General features: G+C 36.9%; 1 protein-coding gene across 2 annotated transcripts; it reads left to right on the top strand.

Moving 5' to 3' along the window:
* Positions 1-3,310: 3,310 nt before the first annotated feature.
* On the top strand, positions 3,311-10,511 carry LOC135607726 (transcription factor bHLH155-like). Of its 2 annotated transcripts, XM_065099744.1 has the most exons (10): positions 3,312-4,283; positions 5,102-5,308; positions 6,651-6,729; positions 6,827-6,868; positions 6,976-7,035; positions 7,743-8,948; positions 9,051-9,152; positions 9,797-9,937; positions 10,010-10,135; positions 10,225-10,511. In XM_065099744.1, the coding sequence occupies exons 1-10, from the start codon at positions 4,183-4,185 to the stop codon at positions 10,312-10,314; spliced, it is 2,154 nt and encodes a 717-aa protein (XP_064955816.1). In that variant the 5' UTR covers positions 3,312-4,182; the 3' UTR covers positions 10,315-10,511. The 2 variants fall into 2 exon arrangements, with proteins under 2 accessions (XP_064955821.1, XP_064955816.1); XM_065099749.1 differs by lacking the exon at positions 10,225-10,511 and having other exon boundaries at positions 3,311-4,283; positions 10,021-10,135.
* Positions 10,512-13,617: the final 3,106 nt, after the last annotated feature.

Genomic DNA, 13,617 nt, shown 5'->3' with positions numbered 1-13,617 from the left:
TATATGAGTAATTTTACATATCATTGCATCGGAGAAGACAGCTTTTTATTCCCTACAAGACAATGGCTATAGAAGGTTGACTTGCAATGCCACAATCTTTAATCAATTTCTCCTCCATGTTTTGTCATATCTAAAGGATTCCATCTACATCAGAGCTCATCCAGAGAAGAGTCAAAAAAGACATGCCACTTTAAACATGTACATGGATATCTTAGTCCATACCTTCTTTTAATAAAGTATCAACAATGCAGGATTGTGATGTCATAATGTTGCTTATAATAATTATATGGAGACAAGTGTTAGGCCCAGCAATCATGTACTTGAGCTCTTTCTTTTATTTTTCCCTTGCCTGTTGGTTGGATAACAAGGTGTTTCAATCTAATTCAACATATATTCATGATACAATCTACATCAGTGAATTATTTACAAAGGGAACATTGATCAGCATTCCTACTTGTTAATATTTACTGACAAATCAATGCCCATCAACTATATAAAATAAGAACTGAATGAGGGGTAAAAACTTGATGTGTAACTTGCATCAAATTAGTGGTGACTAAAGGCCATGCTGTAAATTTCTTTTGCTGCCAAGTCTTTAGTCACCCAAAATATCTATTATTCTGTGACTGCAAGCTTGTAATGTGTTATTTAAATATAAATATTTAAACACCACCTAATGGAATTCAGATCCAAAGCCTTGATATCTAAACCAACCACTGGAATTGATGTGAGGTTGATGATGGGCTGCATTGGTAATATGTCAGCAGGTCATAATGGGCCTGCAGTGAGGTTGGCCCCTGTAGGGTATAAAAAGCCATTGCAGGTTAATAACCTGGTAGATAGATTATTGTGTTGTGATCATTGGTCTCAAAGTATTAGTTTGGCCCCTGAAAAAGATGGGGGAGATGTTTTGTCATGTAAGGTGAATTCTGGAGCATATGTGATGATCTTAGGCCTTGTTTAAGGATGTTGCTAAATATCCTACTGCTAGCAACTAATATGGGTTTCCTGGAGTTATTTCTACACGCTCAACAAGCCAATCTCTTTGAACAGGGTGTGGCTGCTGTGACATCCTTCATCAAGTTTATTACAGAACTAGAGCATCACTGTTTAGATTAAAGCCCTTGTTCTTCTCTTAATGAGTAGAGATGTTGCTGAGGACGAGATGCAACTTCCGTCATAGTGCTATTCCACTTCAACACTACCAAATGACCTTGTCGTCTTCCCCTTATCTACTGAGATCTGACTCTGAACTCTGTTCGGCGGGGTGGGGTGCCGTGGTCCAGTGCCTGTTGGTATCGTGATCTCATCCCGAATTTTCTATTCTTAGAAGGTGACAACGTGAAACTGACCTCCACAACATTCCCTCCGAGATGCTACGGTTCCTGTGTTCGCTTCCGTAGCGAACAGCAAATTTGGTCTTTCTATTGGTCGACAAGTGGGACACGTGGTGTACAACCAATGGCAATCAGCTCTTTCCTGGTTGGCGGCCCGTGCGAGACGGATGAGCCGAGTTCACATCGAGACGCGCACAAGCTGACGCAAGCGAGTGCTCCTCTTTGGAAGGGCGTCTCTTTCTCTGTGGCACGACCCAATCATGGCCGTCGATATGGGAGTGGAGGTGTTGATCAACCACCACGGGGAAATGGATTGATGGTGATGGGTTTCCAATTGGAGTGTGAGACTGACGTGCCTTATGCCGCCCATTAGTATATTAATCGTGTTGGTGAGAGTCAATCGCCCTTAAAATAACACGAATAATACATCACATTAAAAAAGGATTTTGTGCAACTGTAGCTACTAAAATAAAAAAAATTAAATTATTTATTTATTTTTAAGATGGGAACAGACATCACCAGTGACCCGATTTTAAAAGGAATTATATTTCTTATAAAATGCTGTCGTGAAGCTGATAGAGATACGATATTAAAATAAAACCAATAAGGTGTGTAAAAAAAAAAGGTTTTTATCGTTATGTTTTTACTTTACCAAATACGAAAAATGAATCAATCACATCATGAATGAAAAATAAATCCACTCAAGTTTGGATATTGATAAAATATTATATAAATCCAATACAATCGCTATATAATTCAAATATGGTGTAAACCAATAAATGATTTATTGATAAAAAACCTAATGAATATAGAAAGAATATATATATATATATATACATATTATATTTAAAAATATAAGTGACAAAAGCTAGATTCGAATTCAGGTCCTTTGTGATATATTGTCAAATTCTTTTTCACCTAAACTAGTTAATATTTTTAAAAATATATCAAATGATATTTTGAATCTTTAACCTTTGATAATAAAAATTGATATATTGGATAATGTATTAAATATTATATTAGATAGTTTTAGGATGACACTCATCTATTGAAAATTTTACCTAAACATATCTTTTTAAAATATATATTTTTAATATTTTAAATTTATTATATAATTTTATGATCTTCCCTGTACCCCTTATTCTTTTTCCCTTATGAGACCGAGTAAAGGCGGAGGAGGATGATATCCCTTGAGTGGTTGACTTGAACCAAATTAATTAAAATAAATTTATTCATATGAACCACTTAAAAAAAAAGATTATAGAAGAATGATAAAATTATCAAAAGAGGTGAATCATCTTGCAAAAATAAATTAGTGATTATTTAAAAATAAAAATAAAGTTATCTTATTATTATATTTTGGAAAAACACAATTGACAACTGTCAATTGAGATGATTAATAAATAGATGATTAAGATGGAATAACAAACTAGACGACAACAATTAGAGGCCACTTTCTCTTTCACCACTATCTCAAGATACCTATTATTTTTGCTAGTTGATGCTTGCCAGCTGCAAGTCGGATTGCTGTTATTTGTATGTTTAGAAATTGAAACGCACATTAAAAATTCGATTTTTCATAGCGATAACATATTTTAGGGACCAATCATTCTTATCCCAACGTCGTTACACATCATGCCGACGTAATCCTCCGGCACTCACCTACTTTGTGGGACCTCTCGAGCTACGAATCACGGGATAGGACGTTGACACTGGTACGCATCTGGGTAGGAATCACTGCTTTCTCATGCCGACGCCGATCGCGGACATAGGTCGGGCTAAGTTGAAATCTACCCATTCTGTACCTGTCCCTCGGCTGCGGTAGCCTCCGCTCCACGTGTGGGACAACGCAGAGAAAGAGGGTATCGAAAACGGGTAGGACACGTAAAGTTTTGGTCAAAGTCTTTAATGCAGTTTAGTGGCTCTTTTCACGTCCGGCATAAGGCTCGTTAAAAGGCAAACCTCGAAGAGCTGCGGGAGCAACGCAACAAATTGGAATCCCACCCCTGTCTCTGTCCTCCCGCTTCCTGTTTCGCTAGAATTGTCTCTTTCGCTGTTTCCTTAGGTAAAAAGTCTCTTAGGAACGGGGTTCACATCCATACCGTGACCCTCGCACCCGTCGGAAATAGCTTCGCATTCCGAAATTGGTGATGCTTCTGGTTTTTGTTTGCTAATTTGCTCTTTTTTCTGAAGTTCTCAACATACTTCCTGAATAGATACTAAAAAGTTTGGATCTTGGGGAAAGATCTTGATTTTTCCAAAGACATCAGGAGATTGCTTGTCTCTCTGCAAGAACAAGTGCGCACAAAGGTGCTTTTTGTGGTGCTTCTCTATCTACGTTTGTGTTCCCTGGAATCGTCGTGTGACGCTGCGGTTGATAAGATGGTGCCACATGAAAGTACGATAGAAATCTATGTTAGCTGTTAACAAGCAAGAAATTTATTGATGTCGCTGGGATCGATCATGAGCGAGAGCGGTCTTGAGTAGATAGATCTTAAGCTTTAATCGTTCGTCTCTGTATCAGTTAGGAGATTGAACTTTTTAGGTTTCATCTTACTCGAGGAAAACAACGGGGCCGAATAACTTCTTGAGTGCTTCGTCACCGGTTCTTTTTGTGTCGGACAGCGGGTACCCGACTGCCAACACGGCTATAGCCTACCTAGAAACCAGTAGGCGGAGACAAACGATGCGCTTATTGCTACTTAGTTCTGCTGAGCCACCGATCAAACGACGAGCTGGTTTGCGGAGGAAGCAGGCAGGACGGGGCTCCTACCGAGGCAGCTGAGAAGGGTGTATGATTTCTTGGGATTTTTACGATTTCAGAGTTCGTATATCAAGTTTCTAAATGAAAGACACCATTGCGTTGAGGCAGTTACTTAGGAGTCTGTGCCACAATACACAATGGGATTATGCTGTTTTTTGGAAGCTTAATCAAGGGTCGGAGATGTAAGATTTCTTCCTTTATAGCCATTACTTGGTGATAGAAGGATATCCATTTAGTTGTTCTTGATTAATGCTGTTTTCACTTGACTTCTGAATGCCTATATAACTTATGCCTTGGCTTAATCAAACGCACACCAAGTCTTAGTTCTTAAACTGCATCAGGGTATGTTTAACTTAAATGTTCACTTAGAGTTATTATGTTGAATTTTTGATGCTGCTGTAGGCAGAAGTTGACTCTGAAACAGCTGGTTTACTGGGTCAACCTGTTTCATTCAAGTAATCATATATAGTTATGTAAATGTTGGGGAACTTTGATTGTTATCTTTTACCTTCAATCCATGAATAGTTGTTATTAACTTCTAATTCAAGCCAAGCTGAGACAAACTTCGAGAGTGCCATTCTAGATTCCATTTTTATTTTTTATGTTTATTAATGTCAAGGAGCAGCAGAGCAACACTAATAAGAAGACATTACTAAGGATAAAACTGTCATGAAGAATCACTGGCTATGAAAACTTTTGCATATTTCTTTTTTCTTCTATTATATAACTTCTATATTACCTGGATTAGTGGCATCTTTTGACTTGATTATGCTCTACTTATGCAACTATTAGACTACGCTGGCTGATGCTTCTGTTTATGGTGCTTTTTCTCTAGAGATATCTGATTTATAGACAGTTTGAACAATTACTTTTTTCTTAGTCACAAACATCAGCAAAGATCTTTGCTTTAAATGTGAGATTCAGCTAGGTTACAGCATCGTTAATGCTATTTCTGCACCATTATTTTTGTTTACTGCTCTGTCATGTATTGTTGTTTCAGCATATTGTCATGGGAGGATTCTTATTTTGATGATACAAAAGCAAGAGTTATATTGGAAGATACTCTATATGATGGACCTCTTCATATCAACCCTGGGATGATATCTTTTGCTGATTCTAAGGATGCTCAACATCAAAGTTGTGCCACTCATCCAATCAAGGTGGCACTGGCAAATTTGAAATATCATCATTACTCACTTGGAGAAGGGTATGCAGACTGATCCATTTGTTATGCTTTTCCCGTTTTCCTTCTGTCCTCTTTATATTTTTTGACTATCACATTACCATCCATGACTCTAGACAGGTTATGCTACTGTCTCAGTTTCTTATCTCAAGAGTTTTATCATCTTAAACTTTTTGAACAGTCAGTCACTCTTTATACTTTGTCACTTTTTTCTGTTTCGTTCATAATAACTTACGTAGACATGACAGAAAGGCTGCTTTAAATCAATTAACAAGTTAATTAAACTAAATTTTTTTGGTATTTGTGTATCATCGACATCCTTCTGTATTTTTTCATTCCTTGTATGGATATGTCAGCTCATGAAGCCTTGTTATAAATCTTAGGTTCAAATAATTTGGTGTTCCCTAGCAATCTGTGACCTTTAAGTACTTCTAAGAAGAATATCTAACTAAAATGGTGTCAAATGTAAAAAAATCTGTCTTTGAAAATCTTCTTTCTTATGCCGATTTAATGCTAATAAAGCCAAGAATTCTAGAATTGGATGTATATATTTGGACCTTCTCAAATAGATGGAAAAGGCTTACTGTTGTGTTATTATGTAGTGTGATACACACCCGTATGAAAAAAGGCTCCTTTATGAATATCTTACTATTTATCAGATAGATTCTTGATCATGTTCCACTCTGTCCAAAAGTTACAGTAATGGGAATAGTTGATCATAACAATGATAGGACTTTCCCTCTTATGTCTTCAGTTAAAACAGGGAGACATGCTCCTGATGTCTGAGTAATTCTTTCAAGGAAAGATGAGGTTAAACGGAATAAGCAACCAAGGCCTGACCAAGCACTAGGTTCTAAAGTAAGAAAATATCTGAATCTAAACAAAAAATGTGGTGCCTAGTAGTGGTCAGAAAGAAACAGAAAACTTTGAACTGGAACACTGTGATGTTGATGGCAAACTAACCATCCATAACCAAATTAAATTTTGCTGCCTGAATTCATTGTCTGACCAAGTTGATTGTCCGACTTAAATTACATGTTGTGTTGAGCAAAATACTTGGCATGCAAGTCGATCTTCAGAATTAACTGGAACACACTGAGCAAAATACTCGTCTTGTCAGAAAGTTTGAACAGGAAACACACTGATGCTAATGGAAAATTAAACCATCCATAATCAACATTATTTTTGCTGCCTGAAATTCATTGTCTTATCAAGCTGATTGTCTATCTTAAATTACAAGTTCTGTTGAGCAAAATACCTGTTGTGCAAGTTGATCTTCAGAATCCTGCATCTGGAATCTTGTAGCATCAGTTTTTTTTCTCAACAAGGATATCTTGATTTAGAAGCTTGCATGCTCGTCTTACAGGTTTGTCGGCAAAGTGGCACTTACTCAGGGGCATTACTGGATCTTTGCTTGTGAATTGAAATCTAAAGTCCAATCAGATGTGAGTTGTTAGTTGGGTCACTGCTATCTCAAAATTGGCTACTATTATTTTGTGCATCCAATGAAAATGAAAATTGAGGGAATTTTTTTCTTTGCAGTCATGCAAGGATTGGCAACTGCTGTTGGCAGCAGACATTAAGGTAGTGGGCATCCATTTCATCAAGAGTTTTACAAAGATTTTGCTCTCTTGCCTTTTGTCTATGGATTTTGCTAATAAATGCACTTAAGCAATTTAGTGGTTTTGCAGACTATTCTGCTTGTACCTGTTGCCCATTATGGAGTTGTGCAGCTCGGTTCATTAGAAATGGTTTGTTCCACTGATCTAGTAATATTAGTTTATGTGTGCCATTAAATATTTGGTTCCTCTGACCAGTTTTTTTTTATTAATATACGTCTCTATAGAAAGAGGAAAAATACTTTTGGTTGAATGATCCCCTTGCTCTATCTTTCAAATTTCAATTACAAACAACAGAGTACTTCATCCATTAGACAGTCTGTAGCACAATCTAATATGAATGAAGGATCATGATCCCGATCTGTTTTCAGTATGTATCCCTCTTGGAGAGAGAAACACTTGTATTGAAGTAAATGCAATTAGACAAATATTATAGCACTTTTACTGAGGCCATTTCTTATAAATGATTATCAACAGAGAACTTTCTCTTGAACAACTAATAGATAGCTCCCATTATCTTGTATTCTTCATTTTCATCTTATTGTTTTCAGGTTTTCCTGTTATGAGAACCCAGGTAGTTTTCAGATTAGGGCAAGTAATTTCACCTTATTGCAGCCTATACTGCAGCCTAGGGAACCTGCTTAAAAGTTATGATTATTCCTCATTTTATCTTTGATATAACATTCTTGGTTCCAGTCGAGTGCATTAAGTCTTCAAGCTGTGCAACTTATGTTAATCATTTTGAGATTTTCCGTTGTTTATCATTTGCCATGGTGTGTCCATTTATATCATTTGCCATGTTCCATCTTGAGAAATTTTCTTTTCCCTGTAAAATTCAGGTTGTGGAAGATTTAGCATTGGTTTTTCACATTAAAGACTCATTCTCTACTCTTTACCATCACTTGGCGGCTCGTGATAGTGGTACTTCAGATTTAAGCGTTCATTGTCCAAGCATATCATCACCAATTAATAAGCCACTGTTGGCCAACAGTTCAACATCAATTCTCAGTTCATTTAGTTCAGCTCAATCACAACAGCTTTTGACTATTGATCCTAATGCATTGTCCTTTTTCATGGTCAACCATAATTCTCCAACACCACAAAATGTTATGGAAAAAAAACTTGACATACATGCAATAGATGCAGATAAAAATTTGACCAAGGAAAGGTCCAATTATTTGTGGTTTGCATCCACTGAAGAACCGCAATGCTTTGGCCACCCAAATAACTTGTCTGAAGGCAATATGTCCGATTTTTCCTTCAATGAGAGTGAGACAAAAATAACTTTTCAACCAGATCCTTTAGATTGTAAATCAATTTCCGGTCAAAAGCACCATGGCTACACTACAAGTGTTGAAGATATTACATATAAGGAATCAGATAAGAATTATATTAGCAGATTTCCTAGCTTTCCAATTGAATCAGAGCTACACAAGGTACTTGGAATGGCTTCTGTAGAAGAATATGATGGCTGTTTCTTGAACACCACTTTACCAGTGGATGATGGACATGGACCCATTAGTTCAATTACCAACTTCCAAACTGTGGGATCTGAGTATTATGATCGCACATTTAATGAGTTAGGTTCATGGTTAATTGAAGAAAATGACACAGAATATCTGTTGGACACAATGGTAAGCAGTTTACTTTGTGACTCAAATGATGATGCATTTGAGGGGAAATCTTTGAGATCATTCAGAAATAATTCTTCAGAGAAGCTCATTGAATCTTCCGTCAGAGAGAGTGAATCTAGTGTTTTGCACATGGGAAGTTTGTTGACAACTACTCATCCAAGGTCTACATCCATATCAAAAGATGAAGAATACATGAACTCTCCAACAATTTCTTCTTGCATAAGTGTCTGTGGGTCAACTAGTGGAGATAACAACAATCGCATGGCTAAAGGACACAACAGTAGAAAGTTGTCCATGATAAACAAAAGAGGAGGTAGAAAAGGCAACAGCCACAAACCAAGGCCAAGAGACAGACAGTTGATTCAAGACCGAGTTAAGGAGTTGCGGGAGCTTATTCCTAATGGATCAAAGGTAAACCATTCCAGAGCTCATTGATTAAGAAGTGCTATTACTATATCATATCTTCTGAACTTGGAATCATCTGTTCTAATGTCATTTTCTTGTGCTATACAGTGCAGCATTGACACGTTGTTGGATAGAACTGTAAGCCATATGTTATTCCTCCAAAGCATCTCCTCTCAGGCTGAAAAACTGAAACAAACTGCGCATACAAAGGTATATGAACCATCATGGAGTTCCTGATTATCATAAGCACTTCTAGTAACACTGTTTAAAATCATTAGTAATACTTTCTGTGCACCATTTAATCGCTCTACCTGGTTATCTATAATTTAACATTTGTCCCTTATCTACCTAAATTTTTTTGCTATTATTTTGCTTGCGGATTCTTGGTGTTTCCAAATTGTCATTGGTTATCTCATTTCTCAACCTAAATTCGTCAGTTATAGGATTGTTTTGTGTGTGTACATGACTCTGAATGTGGTGATCCATATCATGGTATGGATGACTGAAAATGTGGCTCACTCAAAGCACATGATTAATGCTCATGCACTTATCTGAGCTTCGAGATGGCACCCATGTGATGATATAGAGTATGTCTAGTAGCCTTGTAACAAAGGAAGGCAACATAATGTTGATCATAGGTTCCTGGGCTCAACTTGATATATAGAATATGAGCCCTAAACATTGTTTGTTCTATTAGAGAACTACCTCGATTTTGCTGCAATCATGACTACCTTGCAAGGAAATTATTTTGTTTAAGAAATACCCTAGTAAAAATTGGATGACAATTCCTGCCGAAAATCTTATGAATACCACATGTAGATCATATTCTTTCTGATATGTGGAAATTATTGCAGGTTAAAACTGAGGTTGACAATTCTGTGAAACCTCATACTCAAGCTAATGGAGCCAACTCAACCTGTGAACAGGGCAGCCAACCAGAAGTTTGGCCCATAGTAGTCGAATACCTTGACCAACCTGGGCAAATTCTTGTAGAGGTAATACATTATAACGAAATATCAAATAAATAATTATTTTCGACCTCCTTACTAAGAGATGTATCTGATCAGGTTCTGTGCAGTGACTACGGGCTCTTTCTGGAAATTGCGCATGTCATTAGGCGCCTACAGCTGACGATCCTGAAGGGAATTCTGGAAAGTCGATCTGACAAGCTTTGGGCTCATTTCATAATCGAGGTTAGCAGATATTAAGGTTTTCAACTTGGTAATCATTCAACATTGATGAATGAGATTAAAAACGATGACATGGCTTTTCTTTTCAACAGGTTTCCAGAGGCTTCCACAGGATGCATATTCTATGGCCATTGATGCAACTTTTGCAGCGAAATCGTGCATCCAAGCCCACCAAGTTCTGATCACTTGTGTCGTGCATACTAATTATGGTTGTTTGGATTACAGAAACCTGTGCTTATATTTGTAAAGACTGCTTTAAAATCAAAACGGTGGATGTGTGCTTAAACAATTTATGTACAAAAGTGATTACTCAGCCATCTAAATCATCACTCTGAATCGTTGACAGTAAACGCAGATCATTTATGACTTGTTTTGTGAATGTGTTTTGTTGATTGAACCAACTCAAAGCAAGTCATGTGTGTAGGTTCTTCTGTGTTATTGGCTTTTATCTCTCCTTCAAAACCTACTATGATGCTAGATATTTATAATCATAATACACTAGTTATGTTTATTAAGCAATGAAGATATCAGTTAATTATTACCTACTGATCGTAAAGTCCTGTGATCGAATTCCAAATCAACACATGTATTTGAAGAAGCTTGTCGTCTTAGAAGGTACAATGGGCATAATACAACCCTATACACGAATTCTCTCCTTGCATTTGTCTTATGATGTTGGGCATCCGAGGAAACATAAAGATAGCCAATAAATTCTAGAAAAGATTGATCCTTTCCTACCCATGTGTGGCAGTGACCCTGGGCATAAGTCAACCAATAGGTAGATTATATTGACTTTGAAACTTGTGGGATTGATCTCAACATCACCTACACAATATATTTATACACCCAATGTGGAAATGAAGAGACATGGCAACATGGTAGAAACTTCCTCCCAACACCTAGTCCCTGTCAGATTGACTTAACTGTAGGTTGTCTGGAGAAATGCATTTAGTAAGAGTTGAATAGGACAGTCTGATTGAGAGATTTTTGGGATCCACATATCTAAAAAAAATTTCATGAACACAACTGTAGGTTGACCCATTTCATGGTCCTGTAATAGATAAACACATTCATTCTCTGATACCACTGAGAATGATTTGCATAAGATCTGGCATCTCATGGCTGTATCACTCTTCAACACTATAATTTCTTGCCAATGTATTCTTTTATCTGTTTTCCTTGTGTTTTTTTCTTCCCCAAGGTATGAGTAGCTAAGGGATATAGATAGACAATGCAAACGATTAATATTACAACTAGAAGTGGGATGCCAAATTTGACCTAAACCAAATGGCCACCTTCTCTAACCTTGAGTCAACCTTTGACAGCTCCAAGTTTGATAAACCCAGAGTTGTACCAGTAAAACCACTCTATCTCCATGCGGTGTTCATCTCAGTCCTTCTTGACCCTGCAGTTGTCGAAAACTATCAGCTGTCTTCTATGAATCCTTGCATGGTGTATATGTCAAAGGCAGCATATATCAAGGTTCTGTATTGATGACAGCATTAATGACATAGGTTCTAATCTATACTAGGTTCTAACCTACATGTTTACCATAATATATTGCCATAATCTAGTTTAGCAATAGAAAGATCTCATCAGAATCTTGACTCTGAGTGATCTAGCTAACTGGGGCAAGGAGTTGACCTACTCTCAAGAAAACCAACTTAAACTTCTTTGGGTGGGGGCCAGAGAGTTGACAAAACTGAGGAAATTATGCACTAAGGATTTCCAAACTGAGATCAGAGTATATCCACGTTTAATATCTTGAATCAAATCTAAATGTGAGATTCCTGGAAATAATATTAGAATATATAATTAAAAATCAAACCTATTCATATCTTTTCTTTTTAAGGAGATCAAACTTATGCCCTTTTTTCGCCTTAATGCAAAATTAAAATGCCATGTATAGTCCTTGGAATGCTTTGGATGGATAACTCATTACTTATACATGCAGAGTATCAGAAAGAAATATCAAAATTCATAATGAGTATTGAAAACTTTATATTGATGAATAAAAACATATATTAATAATGAGGTGTTCCAACACAAGCTGATGTGATTTGAAGTCTTCCGCAACCATTGCAAGGTCAAGTTAATGGTCCTGTTCTTCCATTGAACCTGAGTAAGCAGAGACATCAGTTTATGGTTTAAATGAGACTCCTCATCTGTTGTTGCATGACTTTTGTCAAAACTTAGACCTGTCCAAGGTTTGCATGATGCTGTCATTGAAAATATCTCTCCAAGTTCAAAAAAAAAGGAAGAAAAAAGAGAACTTGCCTAGATTGATTTGAAAGTTTCTAGATTTTGAGGGTGACTGACATTAAGATATATATATATATGTAGGATTTCAGATAAGTTTATATAGTAGAAACATTTCAATTCAACATTGCACCAAAATCTCACTTGATTTCTTCGGCAACTTGCATGGACAACATGTTGGAAAGATCGAATTATTTTACTTCAGAATCTTGATGAGGATCATACTGCAAGAATATTGTCATTGAATTATATGGGTGTTTGTCAACCAAATGATGCACAGACCACACACATGTGCTCTGGGTGATCAAGTCTCCCCATCATGATGATTAAGCTGGAAGAGAAATGTATAGTAAAAAATATTCATGAACAATTAACCCCAGAATGTAATTTTTCTTGGGTAGAATAGCAGTCAGAATCACGATCGATTTAATTTTTGCTTTTCCATCAGATGATGGGTTTGCAATTAATTCTAGTCCTCAGAGTCTTTCTCTTCCAGGCAGGTTATGGACTTGTTTAGGATTTCGTGGTTGATATCAGAATATAAATTACAATAGGAATTCATCAGTAAATATCACACATAAGAGAGGAGTAGATAAGCTTCATAACGAAGAATTATGGTGTAAAGGACTGTGTATTGCTTGATGAATAGTGTTATTCATGTTGATTGTCCTTTAACCATACTCGTGAATCAAGATGATTGTCCTTGAAACATGAAATGATTAAGCATCGTGACATAAATCGATCAATGTTGAAGCTTGATTCTCTATCACGTAAAAGTTAAAGTGATCGAATACTTGAGCTCCCTAATTCGGTGCCGCAGAACTAGAAGTCATCGTTGGAAATGGAGATACGGCAGGCATTGTTCATGTCCCACCCTGTCTTGTCCTTGAGAAAACTAGTTTGTTCTTACACCTACCTGTTCGCTGCACCTTCCTGGCTATGTCCATCAATCACACATATCTAGTTTCTCCATAGACCAAATCTCGTCTCTTTGGCAGTCTCGTTCCTATACATACAGTTCTTCCCTAGAGGCAGAGCTCGTGCAAAAAGTACAGCCATGAAATAAATATGTAATCCTCGAGATCAAAACCTCACTGTGCTTGTTGCTGCAAACCAGTCTCCAGTTTCGAGCAGAAACTGTGTCTAAGCTTCACTCGTAGTTGCTTCCCAAAGCTTCGGAAAAAGGAGAGAAAATTTTATGCTCTTGTATTTTTGGATGGAAATCT

Source organism: Musa acuminata, chromosome BXJ1-2 (genome assembly GCF_036884655.1).
Source record: "Musa acuminata AAA Group cultivar baxijiao chromosome BXJ1-2, Cavendish_Baxijiao_AAA, whole genome shotgun sequence".
NCBI lineage: Eukaryota > Viridiplantae > Streptophyta > Magnoliopsida > Zingiberales > Musaceae > Musa > Musa acuminata.
Note: the sequence above shows the minus strand (reverse complement) of the source record. Positions and strands in the feature narration are given on the sequence as shown.